Below are 16,433 nucleotides of genomic sequence, written 5' to 3'. Positions count from 1 at the left end.
CAGCTTTTCTCAACGGCATTGACAGCTGCAATTGAAACACTTTCTACAAACATGATTAGAGAGGACACTCTCACAAGCCAAACACAGTGGGGTTCCCCGCAAATTGAAAACAGAAAGTGGATTCATTAGATTGAAGAAAACATGTTTACATGTTGTGTTGGTCTCATATGAAAGTGCACCATTTCAAAGCCAGAACTAGGTTTCTCCTTCAGCTACTGACAAATACAAGCAGAAATCAGCTCACTGAAGGAGAATCAACTGTCTATATCAAATAATATGGAAACCACAGATGTCTGCAGACTCCAGCTGGCACCCTCAACAGGCTGCAGTATGCTTTCACTACTGGCTGGGGCCTTGTTTCTATTCATTAGGCTGCATTCCCAAGCAAGACAGTTTTTGTGATTATTGCATTGTCTTACTGCCACTAAGAAATTGGACAGCTCAGCAGCAAATAGGCCAGGGTTGGGTTCCAGTACATCAGTGCAGGTTAGGACAGGGAATCATAACAGTGGTGGAGAGGCCGGGGAGGGTTAGTTTGTGTGCAAACAGCAAAAACAACAAGCGCTGCAGGGACAGCAGTGTAGACGCCCAGGCTCTTATTGTTTAGGGACAGCCGGGCCGCTCCTGCCCAGTTGCTCTAGGCTAATTGCTTAATAGAGTGTTTTTTAATCCATGCCAGGGAGATGGGGCATTTTGAGCCAGACCAGTTATTTAAAATCACAGTTAAATGCATATTATAAGGATGTTCACCTGCATGGTAAACTGCTTGGCCATTTTTTAATTTTTTTTTTTATAACATCACAGTTTAAGAATCCAAAAGCTTTAAGATGGTAATAATGATGTTAAAATATACATGTGAGACTGTCAACACATTGGATTATAATTTCATACCAGGACTTTACCATGTCTCGTGCTGTTTCCTAGCCTACTTGTTCCCAAACGCATTCATCTTTGAAAATGACATCAATGGTATTCTAAAGCAATAGACAGCGTGCACAAGATGAAAGTGCTTGTGCGTATAAATTATTGAGCAATGCAGCTGTGAGTCACACAAGCAGGAGAAGCAAGGAGTCTATGACAGTCCTAACAAAAAACAACCCAAAAAGAGCTCCTCACGGTGAGTGAAAGTGTGGGATGCATCAAAACAGAAACATACACTATGCATGTACAGTCTACACTTCACGCAAATCACAGCATGGCAATGAAAAGAAGGTCACATTTCTTCCTCTCAGAACATTGACTTTAAACATGCTGCTAAAATACTGTTTTGTCATAAGGCAAAGGAGCAGTTAGATCAACAATGCATGTTCATTAGCCAGTCTAAATTACTATGCTGGTTTCTAAGAGGGAGTGGGTTTGCAGGTTTCACTCAAATAAAAATGTACCCAGTAAGTAAAAAAAAATGCTATTAAAAATATGAGATACGGTAGTTAACTCAAAAGCTGAATCCATTAACATCGTAAAAGAATAAATAAAAAAAAAGTTTGTAAAATGGAGGTTGAAACCTTCCAGAGTCACATTGCGTATTAACATGCAATTATAGCAGGATGACTCAGACAACAAGAGAAATCTGTCTGTGGAACATTTTATGATTTCACTGCTACCGAAGTATTTATTTCAAGCAAAAATGACAACGTCGTTCTCCATCTCCCTAATGAACCAAGCTGTAGATCCTTAAGGCAAGGAGGAGATGGCAGCTCCTTGTTGGGGGCCTGGTAGCACCTCCCATCCAAAACAAATGGACTTCACAGGCATCCAAGCTGGGAATACACTGAAACCTGCAGACAGGAGCAATGGTTAAGACACCACAATAAGTGTTCCAATTCTTACTTAGAATGACTTATTCAAGTTGCCTTTTTACCAGTTCTTCACTATAAAGGGTGCATTTGCAAAAAGGAGCACTGTAGCACCTTCACAACAGACATGTTTTAATATGAATGACACATTCTCTATTTAGAGGGCAAAGATAAGAAGTGTCCAGTTTGAGCCTAATTTACATCCTGGGATAGTGCACAATATACACCCAATACAGACTGATAGTCTTATGTTGTAATGACACATTTAATTAAATATATTGGCTAGAAATGATTCACCTCTCTGCTAAATAGACCATGGGGATGGCCAGGAAAAAACAGAACTACAGGGCTATAGAAGCACAGATACAATCTCAAGTCTGCTAATCCTTCTTCTAATGACCCGAGCTGGGCGAATACAAGTTGACAAGACTTGGAATTGAAGCTCAGCCCCAACTGAGCCCAGGGTTAAAACGCAATGCTGCAACAGGAGTCTTGTTAATTGACTCTTGTTAATTGAACAAATGACACGTGTGATGCCTGATCGCTTTCCTCAACAGTAAATAGGATTGCCGTCACACATTTAAGAAGCTTGTATTAGGTCTATCCAGTGGATACACAAGGATAGCTTGTCAGTGCATTGTAGTGAGCGACACACCACTTTCAGATAATAATGAGCAATTAAAATGAAATACCTTTTAAGTTATTATTGAGAAAGAAGGCTATGCATTTTTATATTCATTTCATGTCTTTTGTAATTGGCTTTTAATCTGTTCAGGATATCTCTTTTATTGTTTAGGTCATTTGTTAACTTGCTGTTGAAAATGATTGGAAATTGACTCAGCACTTTACTGATGTTTCTTGGCATGAGGCAGGTAAAGCTTGTGACCGACCTACTTCTTTCTGCTGGCCTCAATCAAGGAATTTTTGATCAACAGTTTCAAAGCGGTGTTTTAATGAAACATGCGCGGTGGATCCATTAATATTTAACAACATCCACTGACAAGACTGGTAGCTAATGTCACGCAGCAGGAAAAAAGAGGATAAACACCAAGTGCCACGCTGTCGAAGGGAATTAAAAAGAGATCACAGGTAATGATCCTTAAATCAGAAAGCAACGATGGCTAGCAGTGAAAACGTCTCTGCTACAGCCTTCCATGTGATCTGCAAAGGGAGCAATCTTCATTGCCAATATTCAAAACCAACTGCAACCATCAGTCATAGTGTTTTCAACTGGGAATACATGGTTAGATGACTGTAGTTTTAAATGCGTTATAATAACCAGGGCTGTAAAAAGCATTTTCTTTACAGGTAGTAAAAGAAGTCTCCTTATAAAATGAGGTTGTTTAGATTTTCAAACGTTGTTCACTTTTGATGCCGGTGAAATGCATTTAACCTGCCAACTTTAATTAAATGATGTCAGCTAGGATCCTAATTCTTTCCACACAGACAGTAAATCTACAGCAAATGAATTATCCTCAAATTCAATTAAGTAATTAAGTACAGGTGAAAACTATTCCAGAAAATAACTTTGCATCTCACAAGTGATTGTATTATTCAAATGGTATGTATGATTAAAGAAATAGATATTTTAACACTAAATAAATGCTTCTAGCACAATAATCCATGTTATTGTAAAATGACATCAGAAAGAAAAAAACGTATGAATTCAAAAACAGTATTGACAGAAAGAAGGAAAAGAAAAACATCACATGATAGAACATGCAAGCACTAAATAAAGAGAATTCAAGGTGAACAGATGGCTCAAATTTATGGTTTACTGTCATCCATTAAGGCCAAAGCCCTGTATTATAGTTCCGCTCTCACAGAGGTCCTATGTACTGTCAGAACATATGGGAACAGTGCTTTAGAGACCGAGGAGTAGCATGGAAGAAGACATATTATAATCCACACTGCATGACAGAATAATCTATCAGCATAAAGCAAAAAAAAACCCATCCTCACAAGTGTTTTTGCAGCATTGAACATAAAAGCATTGCATGCCTTCATATATCAATGAGACCAGAGCGCCTGTCATAAAAATGGTTCTGCACTGAAACATGCGTTCTAACCACGTCTAGCTTTGAGAACAGGCAAAACCAATCACTATTTTAATGGTACTGTCTCATTCTAAAACATCTATAATCTAATATATAGTATTTGGCTATATGGGTGTAATGTGTTTATCTCGTAGAAAATATTTAGGGAATTTCAAACCTCTACATGTGTGTATTGCAGTATTCATATAAAACTTCAATAAAACCCTGTGTTTGTATACAGCATGCCCATACTGGGGGAGGGTTATTATCCCCTAATGTTTAAGATTAAGAGAAAATAAGTGTGTTTCTCATCCGCTCAAACTCACATCAGGACACGATGCAAACCAGTTGTTGAATTTTGGTGCTTGAAGAGAGCTCAGCACAATTCATTTTCAGAGTTATTTTAATTGCATTTCATTAAACGCACCCTTGAAAAGGGAAGCAGCAGATGGTATCTTTAGCGGGGCTGTCTGACACTACAGTAGAGCTTTCTATTTCAGAGAGCAAGACCATGCACGTGTGTGATTATCATTACAAAGGCTGGACCCCCCTGGTGAGGGGACTGCTGCCTCTATCAGCGTTATGGGCACAGTGCAGCAGGGTCACACTGGTCGTGCTCGCTTGTTAAGAAGACGAGTCCCGATTCAGTTATTATACATTCCTGAGATGTATTAGGATTGTCTTCATGCAGCAGTTAATTAAACTGAACTGGAAAGGAAAATCCTCAATGTGAGTTCAGAGACAAGGATTGCAAATTCCAAAGTAATGGAGTGAGCAAGTCGTGACGATTATTACAGTCATGAATGTACACTTACAGGCCCTAGCTCAAGAATATCCTTATACCTCAGTTTCTCTCCTTTAATATAAATATAATCTTGTGTAAATAAGAGATGTCTAAGTGTGAGGCTGAATACATTTCACACATATATTTTGGGTTGCTGATTTTGACATGACGACATCAGATTTGTTTTGCATCACTGCTCCACAGATCATGCCAATCCTTGCAGGGAAAAAGAATACAGGCCTTTTGTGCCTAAGAGTTACACACATGTGTGAATTGCAATGAAAATAACAGAAAACTACTAGTATTCATAAAGCTTCCTAAATACCTATTAACATAGATAGGTCTAAATGTGATAGATATACACAGCAACATACTGAGAAACCTGAGGATCAAGATCAAGATAAGGATCAAGATAAGCCTCAGCTTTGTTTAACATTTTCCATTTTAGAATAACGGATCAGTACCCCCTTTGCTGCTCCTTTCGTCTTTCTTTACTTCAGCTTTCACTTAAACTCGATTGTTTATTACTTTTTCTGTTGCAAACTGTTACAAGAAGAGGTGAAATATGAAGTAATATCTGATCATTGTCAATGATCACAGTGTCCTCTCTGTTTTAATGTGTCCATGAGAAACTTCCACAAAGGCACACAGTCTCTGGGGTGCTAGAGAACAGCATCTGTCCAGAGCTGTTATTAAATCAAAGCCTATTTTCATAAGTGCAACATCCTCAAACATGCTTTAATGCCTAAATCCCCTGCACTGAATGACTGGCGTCCCCTCTTGTATCTTCAATCACAGCTCACACTGAAGACGAAGTCTGAGTCACTCACTGCCAGTCAAAGCTGGAACCATGTAACCATGGAAACCATGATAATAAACATAATAATAATAATCATATTTTGATAAATGTTCATGCATCATCTTTATTTATCCTTCACCTTTCCCTTTTGCAGCACCAGGTACAGATGACACAGGCTTGGAGTATTCTGTTCCTCAATAGTCAATCATTTCACCCGGTTTGGATGCCAGCACCCAGTTGTAGCCTTTCTGATTTGTTTCTGAGTTATGAGAAAAATGAATCGAGTCAGATAACACTGAATTAAATTCCCAATCAGAAATCCTGTAGAATTACCTCAGCAGAATCTACCATTTGCATCCTTTTATGTCTAATCTATCAGCAAAGTGGGCTAATAAAGCTCATATGGACACGAGTCAACCCTCCATATAAAGTATTCAAAAATAACTGCAATAGTTCTCATAAAAAAAGCACACATTTTAAGAATGTTTTTTGTGAGGATTTGGAACTTCAAAAGATACCTTCTTAATGTTAATTAAATGATGGTGGAAACACTAGCAAAATAGAACTCTTAGTGACATCATATGGGGGGTAATTAATATTGTACTTAGGATTAAGGATCAGCAACAGTAGGGCTTGGAATCTACCTGACAAGGTGTTCTATGAATATATTATGTCAAGATGTCAAGGGACGTTTCTCCCAGCAAGTGTCCCTGCTCTTGTGGTATTATTATGTCTGATCTGTATGATTCTCTATAGGTGTTTCTCCTTAGATCAGTATTTGCCATGCTTACCAATTATTCCAGCAAAAACTGGCTTCATCGAACAATGCAACCCTAGTCAGCCTCCACACCTCACTTCCACGTGAGTCTTCCCAGAAGCGATTTTTACTGGAATACTTCGTATGAAAAGGAGTTAATGAGCTAAGCAGAAAAACCTATAGGGGGTAGTGCAGACCACCCACCAATGCACAGTAAACAGGGAAGACGTGAAGTATTACAAAAATAAGGGTGATATAAAGTAGGTGTGGACAACTCCGGTCCTGACCCTGAGGGTCCATTCCATAAAGAAGCCCAGCTTTAACAGAAAATATTTAAAAAGTACTGTTCATTGTTAATAAGCCTTCCAGGTAAATAAATACATACAGAAATACTGTAACAGAGCCTCATGGCTCAGGTTCGTTTTCGGCCTTTTGACACACCAGACACTGACACAGAACTGTATTTTTAATATGCACGTGCACTTTTATTACTTACAATAACAAAACGAGAAAAAATCTAAACAAAAACCTAACTCCTTCTGAGAGTACAAACTGGAACTTTCTTCTTCGTCCCTAACTATGTGCTGGACGGCTAAGCCATTTACCAGCAAAACAAAACACTTTGTCACAAAAAGAAGGTTCACACCGTACCTCTTAAATTAGACCACACAGGTCTCTTCTGTGCTGGGCTTTTACTCTGTCAGCCTGGCACACATAGCTGTCTGCCTCAGCAGCCCTGACTGCAGGGCTTCTCCTGCCTTTATGCAAGGCTTAATTGGCCTCAGGTGTTTCCTCTCCTGTAGTCCCGTGGTATTCTGGGGGTTGTAGTCCTGCAGCTCCCTCCTTGGACTACAAATGTTATCCTTTCTTCCACTAATCAGCCACAATACATAAAGAAATCTTCTGTGACAGACTAACCCTGAATAAGGGAACATTCACATGCAAGCTGTTCCAGGTTAATGGATGACATCTGTTCTTGCCAGCCTTCTGTATCTGCAATAAAATGGATATCTGAACACCAGGCTGCTTTGCTGATTGGCTATGCTGGAAACCACGGGCATTACTGAAATGAAAGATTAGCTGTTGCTTCCAAACACAACATTGTGATGTCCTTCAGCGTTTTAAGTGGACTATGGACAAATTCACCAGTCAAGACTCCATAGAGGTTGTGTCCTCAATGGAGAAGTATCCCACGAATGATCCGGTTATAGTTCTGGGTATTTAATTATGGTTGATTTTTCATTAGATACCGGGAATTCTGCAACATATTTTAACAGTGAAATTCCTTTTTAAACTCCATTTGACCACATTTTACTGTTCCAGCTTTCATCCTTTTTGTCACCAACATATAGATCCTTGGTTTCTCTATTCTGGATCTTACTTTAGTTGTGCTCTTTACATTATCAGAAAAACAGACATTTGTGCATTTTCTTTACAAGGTAGTTCCCCTTTTGAACCCTGCTGACTACTCTGTGATGGTGTATGAAGAACAGTGGTATCTTACACAGGAGGCACAATATAATACCATTACTGTTCAGCATATTCCTCTGATGTTGTCTTCACAGACTCCCCATAGCAAAACAGCAGTAGCAAAGTCCTGGACTTACATATCTACCCACAGGTATGGCTGCAGGCAGATTAACAATGCATTCTATAAAGGTGTCTTTCTCTTGTTCATTGTTTACTGTAACTGTAAACTGCTGTTTTAAAATAGGGCAGATCTTTCTAATAGTTAATTGAACTGAAGTGTGATTGCTGTGGTAAACTCCAGCAACATGTCAGAAATGTTTGGTTTTTATAGATATAATTACAGCCGCTCAATCAAGCACAGTGGTGAGTGACCCGGCACTGATGTTTGAATGAGCCCTTACAAAAACGAGCTGCCGCAGTTTCAGTCAAGGCCAGGCTGGTGAAATTCCGAGCCAATATTTCACACAGTCCGTTGGGTTTTCTTTTTTTTTCTTTTTTTTTCCCCGCTTGCAGTTTTTCTGGGAAGTGAAAACTCGCTCAGTCCTTTTTTGATTGGGTACAGCACACTGATAATTCCACTGTGCAGTACAGTACATATCGAAAAACTGTATTCACAAGACCTATGTGGCTCTTAATCCAAGTCATGAGCATGTGCAGAACACACAGTGATACAAGTTCTCAAGATTCTTACATAAGCAGGCTTATCTCTCTTCCTGTATTTATTCTGATGAATAAACCATGTATGGTTCGCACAACGATAGTACCACCCAAGAATGAAGATGGACATCCAGTAAACTGGTTTGCACAGCACAAAATGTGACACAAAATTTAAATGGCTTTCAGTAAGTATTGTCTCAAATTGCAAAGGTAACCGAGAAAAAAAATGATTGCAACGTCCAGGGTATTTCTGCTGGGGAGAAAATGAATACAAATGTGTTGAATAAAACTCTATGTTGGGTGTACGATGAGAGCCCAGCCTGAAGCCTGAGTGTTTAACATCCTCATTCCAACCTTTCTAGAGCATTTAGTGATCTGAGATGAAAGCTTAAAGAGGTTGCCAACATTGACAAATGTGGTCTGGAATAAAATGACTCTTGTCTCTGAAGAGTCTGGGCTGTGTACACCAGAAGCTATTTCACTTGGGACCCCAAGTGGTAAGGAAGAAGAATGGGCATGCAGTGCAGTATAACATATGGTCCCATTAGATTGTCGGCCTCATAAGTCAAAGTGCTTCAAGTAAAAACAACAATTACTGGCTAAGGCTTATAAATACATTATGATGTGCTACTGTATACATTGTGTTGGCAATTGAATTTCAGCCATGTTAAGTAGTATTTTGATTTTATTTATATAATTCATATTTTATTGCTTTTTAATATACAATCTAATAACAATACATTTTTCAGTTCATCAATATATATTAAAGTATATCACAATGTTTCACAAATGTCACAGTAAATAGATACATATTTAACTTTGATATGTTCCTGGTATTAAATAAATTGGAACAAGGGCAAAGTGGTTGCAGTAAAAGGATACAATACCTTCAGGTAGCTCATATATAAATATATATAGGTATAGTATATTGATATAATTTAGTGGAGTTCCTAACTCTCTTCCACTTTGACTTTCAACTAATATTACTGTATGACAAATTCTCTTTAATTAATTTCTATAACTTGGATACAAAACCATGGGAATTCAATGGATTTAATACAAACATCTCCAGTTTAGTCAGATTAGGACAGCAAAGTTAAGGGATTAGGTTTGCTAAAGTTTTTTTGATAGGACAGTAAATTCTAGTTTCTCCAATTGGAATATGGAATATATCCTTTAGAGATCTTCAAGAAGAGAATACATTTTCTTCAAACAAATCTTACTGATTTGTGCATTAATCCAAGTGTGTTTAAATAAAGGTTTCTTATTATACAAAATGGTTTTTGGTTCAGAGTCCTGAACTGAAATAAAAGAAGGTCTGATCTTTTGAAAATGTTGAGTGCAAATGTAAAGATAAAGTTATTCTTCTGAGCGGGTGGTGTGGGGGGCATGTAACAATAAGTCTTTTAAACTATTGGGGGAGGCAATAATTTCAGCAATTCTAACCTTGATGTTACAAACCAATCTCTAAGAGGTCTAAATTGATAAAATAAATAATGCCAGTAAGGATTGGGAATAGTCACACCTCCTCTATTATAATCAACCTTTACAAAACAAACACGCACACACAGATAGAGATCCACATTAATATTGAATGTGTAAACACAGGTATGTGTAGATGTAAATTATGGTGACAACTCATTCTGCTGCTATCCACGTGACTAGGGCTGTGTGTCAAAATAGTACAAAAGCAATGGAAAAAATAACAAACTTTCACTTGGACATTTTCTCTTCTTGCCTTGCTGAAAAGAGACCTTTTCCAATCTACTACTTCACTGTGCATAAAATAACTAGCTATGAATAATCCTGTTACTCCACAAGTGATCCAGATTAATTGCAAAAAGGCTGCAAAGCATTTGCGACAGCCATAATAATTAACAAAGTGAAGGTTACAATTAAGCACAAACAAAAGAAAAAGCCATGAGAAATATGAGACTACTGGAATACCAGCTTGACATGAAAATATAGTACTAGATTCTACCCCAGACATCCACAAAGGGGCCATTTCATGTTCATCTTTCAGTAGTCTCCAAGGGTCACAGTTTGAAATCACCTGATGCCATCAATTCCTGTACTATACAGCTTGTCAAATACATCAGCTAAACATTTGCAAATGAAAGTAGCTCATGTGGTTTCAAAATGCAATGCTTATTGAACTGTAGGACATTTCTACAAGGAGAACGTACACAGTGGAGCAGAACCACAGCTAACCCCACAACACAGGACATCCTTTAAAAAAATTAAATAAAATCATTAGCACCTCAGCTGTATTTGTGCATTAGACAGGAACAACTGCCTGCCCTTTCTTAATATCTAAGTCACAGGAATGCATGCACTCCAAATAGCTAGACGGCTTATGGTATTAACAACAGCTAAGCAAACCGCAGCAAGAGAGGAAGAGAGACAAAAAATAGCCTACCTTCCATCATGATGGCAGAAGTGCATTCCTCAATCTCCAAGGAGCCTGAAAAGATAGCAGGGAAAAAGAGAACCCTAGTTACCAGGTGCTGAGGAAAAATGATCGATCCACTGGTACCACCCCCCCCACCACCCCCCTAAGATCCGGATACGCTACTGTACTGTATATACAGCAGTAAGAGCGAAATGGTGCTGCTGTAGCCTGAAATGGCTGGAGCTGTGGTTTAGGCCATGGATGCTGCTGCAGTTGTAACCTACAGGATCACAGAAGGATGCTGAGAGAAAATAAAGCAAGCAAAAAGAGAGAGAGAAAGGGAGGGGAGAGAGAGAGAGAGAGAGAGAGAGAGAGAGAGAGAGAGAGAGAGAGAGAGAGAGGGCTTGCTGAGCTCTCACACTAGCTAGTTCTCTAGCCAATCCCTCCAGCTCTTTACCTCATCACATGGTTTTCCAGCCTGCACCTCCTGAAACTATACCCCTTGAGAATACCAGAGAAGCCTCCCCTTACAACCAACCTTTCCCTGATTTCACTGAACATGTAACCCTTTTCATACCTTGTGACGCACTTCCCTGCTCTGCAATCCTATTGGAGCACAGAGATGAAAAAGATGAATTACCAGGCAGTGTCAGATTAGTAAAATGGTCATTGCGGAACTGTTGTGCTCACACAAGCTCTGTAGTGCTTTTTTGGTGTGAGTGTGTGTGTGTATGTGTGTGTAGCCTGTGCTACATCTGTTTCTTTCTAATCTTAATCTCTGAATGACAGGCTGCCTCTCTGTTCCCCCGATGAGGGCTTTTCAGGAGCTCAGCTGCTTTCTGCTGCTGCGGCTGCACGTGCTCCAGTCAGCACCGTTCCCCAGCCATTTGGGATCAAATCAATAAGGGGTGACGTCACATTAGAAACAATTAGCGCCAGAGCAAGGACTACTGTTGTGCCCATGCAGCGTACCTTGCAAAAAAAACAAATAGAAAAGATTAATTTCGCATTAGGCAGTGCACCAAAGCCGAAGGGCAAGGGATGACCACTAATAGGAGAGAAACAAACAGAAATGAGTGGCTGAGGGTGGATTCTCATAGACGAGGCAGCAAATAATAACACCAGATTATGCCAATAATAATCTGGCATGCAAACCCATAAAATATGTGTGTGCTAGGATTCAAGATATATATGGTAGGCTGACTATGGTTCCCCTTTTTAACTCTTAATATTGGGGTCTTTTTTAGGAACAAGGCAAAAAATATTTTTGATTAAAATGTTTTGTTTTTGGAAATGGTATTATGTCACGAGGGTTTATATAAGTGATTTAGATAACTGTAAATAGCAAATTACTGTTGTTCATTTTGAAAGAACTCAGATTCTCATAAATAGCAGTAATTACATACTGTATGAATAAAACACTTTTAGGATACTGAATTTTTGATGTAACTATTCTACTTGTCAGTCCTTTGTTTTAGATAATTCTAAGTGACTTTTTTCCACTACAAAATTCTTATTTATTTATTTTTTTTAGTCAGGACACCTTAGCCCGTCTTAATGCTTTTACTGGGAGAATTGTGTCTGAATGATCTTCAGTTCTAAATCTTTTACAGCACTAACAGTCTGGTCATAATAAACTCTGAATGCCCGTAGTGAGTCTGCCCAATGAATCAAGCAATGTGATAAGAATAGAGACAACTAATAACCTGTCTATCTGGATCACGAAAGCAGCCTGTAAAAGTCTCGTTCCAGTATAAAAACTGGAAACCTGGATGAAAAAAACACCTCTTGTCAAAAAAGAAGCTATAATTTTAAAAATTAGTTAGTATATGAATTTTGGCAGAGCTATCCTGTACTCTTGCAGCTGTTGTTGTATGGAAAAAGCTCTGGGAACATCCACTGATCCTTCAACTTCTGCACACAAACCAATCACACCAGCAATTGAACTTCATATTCCCAAAATAGACAGTGAAAGCCCACTACCCCTTGCGCCATTCAAAGGCTTACAGCAACAATGGAAGACCAACCTAAACATTAAACGTATGAGCCCACCCCCTCAGTGATGTAAAGTTTGTGCAGATTCTCCTGGAGCCTGGAACATTTTTACCAGACAAATCATCAACCTGCGTATTAGTAAGGGTTGTCATGTGACTCCATGCACTAGGACAGTTTGGGACATGCAGGCTTTTCAACTCACATCGCAATGCATTCTGGTACGTTTTACCTGCCCAGGTACCTTTCACAGCAGGACTACGCTTACAGAACAGAAAATAGGAGGCACTTTTTTAAAGAGAGAATTGTGAGGGTCTCGAACCAACTCCCCAGTAATGTTGTTGAAGCTGACACCCTGGGATCCTTCAAGAAGCTGCTTGATGAGATTCTGGGATCAATAAGCTACTAACAACCAAACGAGCAAGATGGGCCGAATGTCCTCCTCTCGTTTGTAAACTTTCTTATGTTCTTATGTTCTTATGATCCATCTGAGAAGCCCTTCTGTAGCAGATGTTGTCGCTGGCTCCTCCCCCCAGCCCCTCTCCTCCCCCTCTGCCCTTTGCCAGTTCCCAGCATGCTTTGCCTGCAAGAGCTGTACAGACAAGCTGCCTTCTGGAGTGCGGCTATCCAGTGTAGGGAGATTTCGAAAACGGAATGGGGAGGATTTGCTAAATAAAGCCTAATTCCCTAATCCTCCATCAGTTAGGATGTGCTGCGGATACAATCGCAGCACTAACAGGGCAGGCACAGAGGTGGAGAGTGTTTCCAAAAACAGAAAACATGCTTCAACAAACATAAATACAGACCATTCACTGAGAAAGACAGAAATGATACAAGCGCAGCCTGTTTATCCAGGGATTCATCTTGTTGGGCAAACTTCAATTGTGGTGATGGAGCACGTGGTCTCTTATGTGATCAATTCTAAACGCAGTGCCACAGACATGAAACATGACTTAGCACTTTACTTAGTATTTAAAAATCAAACAAATACGTTCGTGATAACAAACCTACAAATAAACTGCATGAATGCATTTCTATTGCTGAGCTCTCACACTAGCTAGTTCTCTGCGTGCATAACTGTGTAAAAATAAAGAAAGTTATTTCAATGGTTTGAGGTCCAAATGCAATAAGAAGAAATAGGTGATTTTTTAAAAATTTTATTTTATTTTTTACCTATGGGCCCAGTTTACAAAACCATAACCTTTATTATGGCACTGTATACAGCTACAACTGTCTTTAGCTAGTACAAAATGTGATTATTGAAACAAAATCCCAAAACACATTAAAATAGTAAATACAATTTAAAAAACCAAAGATATTTGAAGTGACTTACTCTGCAAATCAGGGTTTGCCAAAGTTGGCCCTACCAGAGCTGGCCTTTGTTCCAACCCCATTCTAAATTGTGTCATTGAACCAATTAACCCTCCATCCAGACCCTGAAGTAGTTTTCTCATTTTACCTGTTAAACCTGGAGTGCAATGGCCCTCCAGGGCTGGGATTGGACCGCCCTGCTGCAATGTGGATCTGGGTTCTGTTTTGCTTGTGGCTAAGCACACAGACATGGACCCAGGTGCTTAGTTCAGCACCCTGACACTTTAAATATAGCAAAACATTCAGCTCCCAGACCGCATTGACGAGACTGATAACACGAGGATCAGATCAGCTGGAGGAGTGCAATATCTGCATCACAAAACATACACTGCTGCACACATTGTGGCAGCCTGGCTTGTTTAAAGTAATAGGCACCTGTCCCTTTAATTGAACATTTAATTGAACTAATTCATCGATTATCAGGTGCACTGCTCGGTTACATGGCTGAACAAGAAAAAAAATATACCAAGGTTGCCAGCCTTGTGTCACGTGGAGGGGTGTTTGTGAAGGATTGCTTTTCAAACCCGTGGGAGTTAAGGAGCTGTTTCTCTTGGACTGCAATGAAGGAGAAGTTTGCATAGCAGGGAAGTTGATTTCTTTATTCTTTATGTATCTTGCTTTCTGTTGAAATATGGCCAGGTGAGGTAAGATTGAGACTGGAGGAGAAGCGCTTAACTTTAATAAGTCTGCGTGCTCATTGGATATCATTCTGACTTGTTTTAGGGCTCCCTGCCTGCCTCTTGTTTAGAGCCTCAGATACTGTTGTGTCAGGTATTTACTGATCATCTGTCACGCTAAGAGACACTATTCTGAAAACAGGGGTATTTTTCTATGTTTCAGAATACTTCAAAGTACAAATGAACATTGTTTTACTATGCTTTGACGCCTGTACCCATCTTTAGAATTGTGGGTGCTGTACCAGCGGTTATATCTTGAGGGCTGGGGCACCTAAACTTGCATGTACTCTTAAATGTTCACAGTCCTGCCAGCAGGATCATTACAATCGGAGTGTCCCTCCATCACAGGTATTTGTTTTTAAGCAGTTTTAATAAGTAGCAAGTGGTTATGAAACCTCTTTGGTTTCAGTTTTTGGTACAAGAGGGTTGCAGGTGCAACTAACTGTGCTCATTCTTGTTATGTTCATTATTTTCTGTTTTTTAATAACTTCTATGATTCTGGTTTAAATGGTGTATACCACTTTTAGTGATACGTCTAAGCAGTCATGTATTGTAAAGCAGTTTGTGCGTATAATAACAGTTAACTTGCAGCTGCTTTACACTGTTGTAGATCTTAGTCAGAAGATTTTTTTTTTAAATGTAGAAATAAGTGATTGTTACACTGTATATAGCACCATCTGGTGACTATTTGTATGAACATATTTTGATTCCAAATGTATTGTACCTGCAAATCCGAGCCCGCTATTCTCTCCTTGTTAATAGAGCCTTTGACATGTCTGTGTTGTAACCCTCTCAAACAAGCTCCTGATACCTGCTGCTGAGCAGTGGGACATGAAGTTTCTATACTTGAGAAGGTTATGAAACCGTATCCCTGCTTTCACCATGTTGTCTCAGCTGCTCCCTTGTTTACCATGCAATGCTGAACACTGTTTGAACCACAGTGGTGTCAGCTGCATACGGCATTAGGTTTCAAAGGCCAAATGCTGTAGGTTCCTGGGACCTTTGACATGCTTAGAAATGAACTCAAATGTCCATTCGGTGCATGTCTATATTTTATTATGGCAGACAATGTATACATGTCTTTGTTTGTGGCTCCCTCAGATTGTTGTTCAGTAAACCTTTGCTAAAGCAGCAACAGTTTCAAACTCCTAAATACAAAATCCCTTATCGGATTCTAGTTTCCTGTTGCTATAGCGCATGCCAAGATGAAAGCTAGGTCATTTGAACTCTGATGGAGCATGCCAAGTTATTTATACTCAAGGAATGAATCAAAAGATGACTTGGTAATACAGTATATCACAGTGCTGATCTGAAACCCAGGGGTGCACCAGGAAAAGCAGTCCTTTGCCTTGATCCTGCAGATACAGTACACTGCCCTCCCCTGGAAGTGTTACTGATTACTTTTAAGTGCATTATTATTTGATTGGGTGTGCATGCAGTGGTTTACTCCTCAAAACTAAAATAAACGCTGTAGGACATTCAGTTTGAATCAGTAACTGCTGGTGGTGCCATATTTAAAAGTGTGTATTTGCTTTGGGTCAGTTTTGTTTTCATTTTGAATATATTCTGACTCCACAGATAGTCAAACAAAATACATTTTGAAACAAAAATAGATGTGCATGGATTTGCCATGTCTTACTGTAGATGTTGTTGTTTTTCATTGGATTTTCAATTGCAACTGATGTGAATTGAGTGGGTGTTT

The 16,433-nt window shown here is 39.2% G+C and overlaps 1 protein-coding gene across 7 annotated transcripts in view; it reads right to left on the bottom strand.

Annotated features, from left to right (window-relative positions):
• Positions 1 to 16,433, bottom strand: part of LOC117400713 (SH3-containing GRB2-like protein 3-interacting protein 1) — a 47,534-nt gene that overhangs the window by 30,017 nt on the left and 1,084 nt on the right. For all 7 annotated transcript variants that reach the window (XM_059031524.1, XM_059031522.1, XM_059031523.1 and 4 more), the window contains exon 2: positions 10,719 to 10,763. In XM_059031524.1, coding sequence (XP_058887507.1) covers positions 10,719 to 10,763 — 45 coding nt within the window. The remainder of the gene's footprint in view (positions 1 to 10,718; positions 10,764 to 16,433) is intronic.

Source organism: Acipenser ruthenus, chromosome 10, assembly GCF_902713425.1.
Source record: "Acipenser ruthenus chromosome 10, fAciRut3.2 maternal haplotype, whole genome shotgun sequence".
Lineage (NCBI taxonomy): Eukaryota > Metazoa > Chordata > Actinopteri > Acipenseriformes > Acipenseridae > Acipenser > Acipenser ruthenus.
Note: the sequence above shows the minus strand (reverse complement) of the source record. Positions and strands in the feature narration are given on the sequence as shown.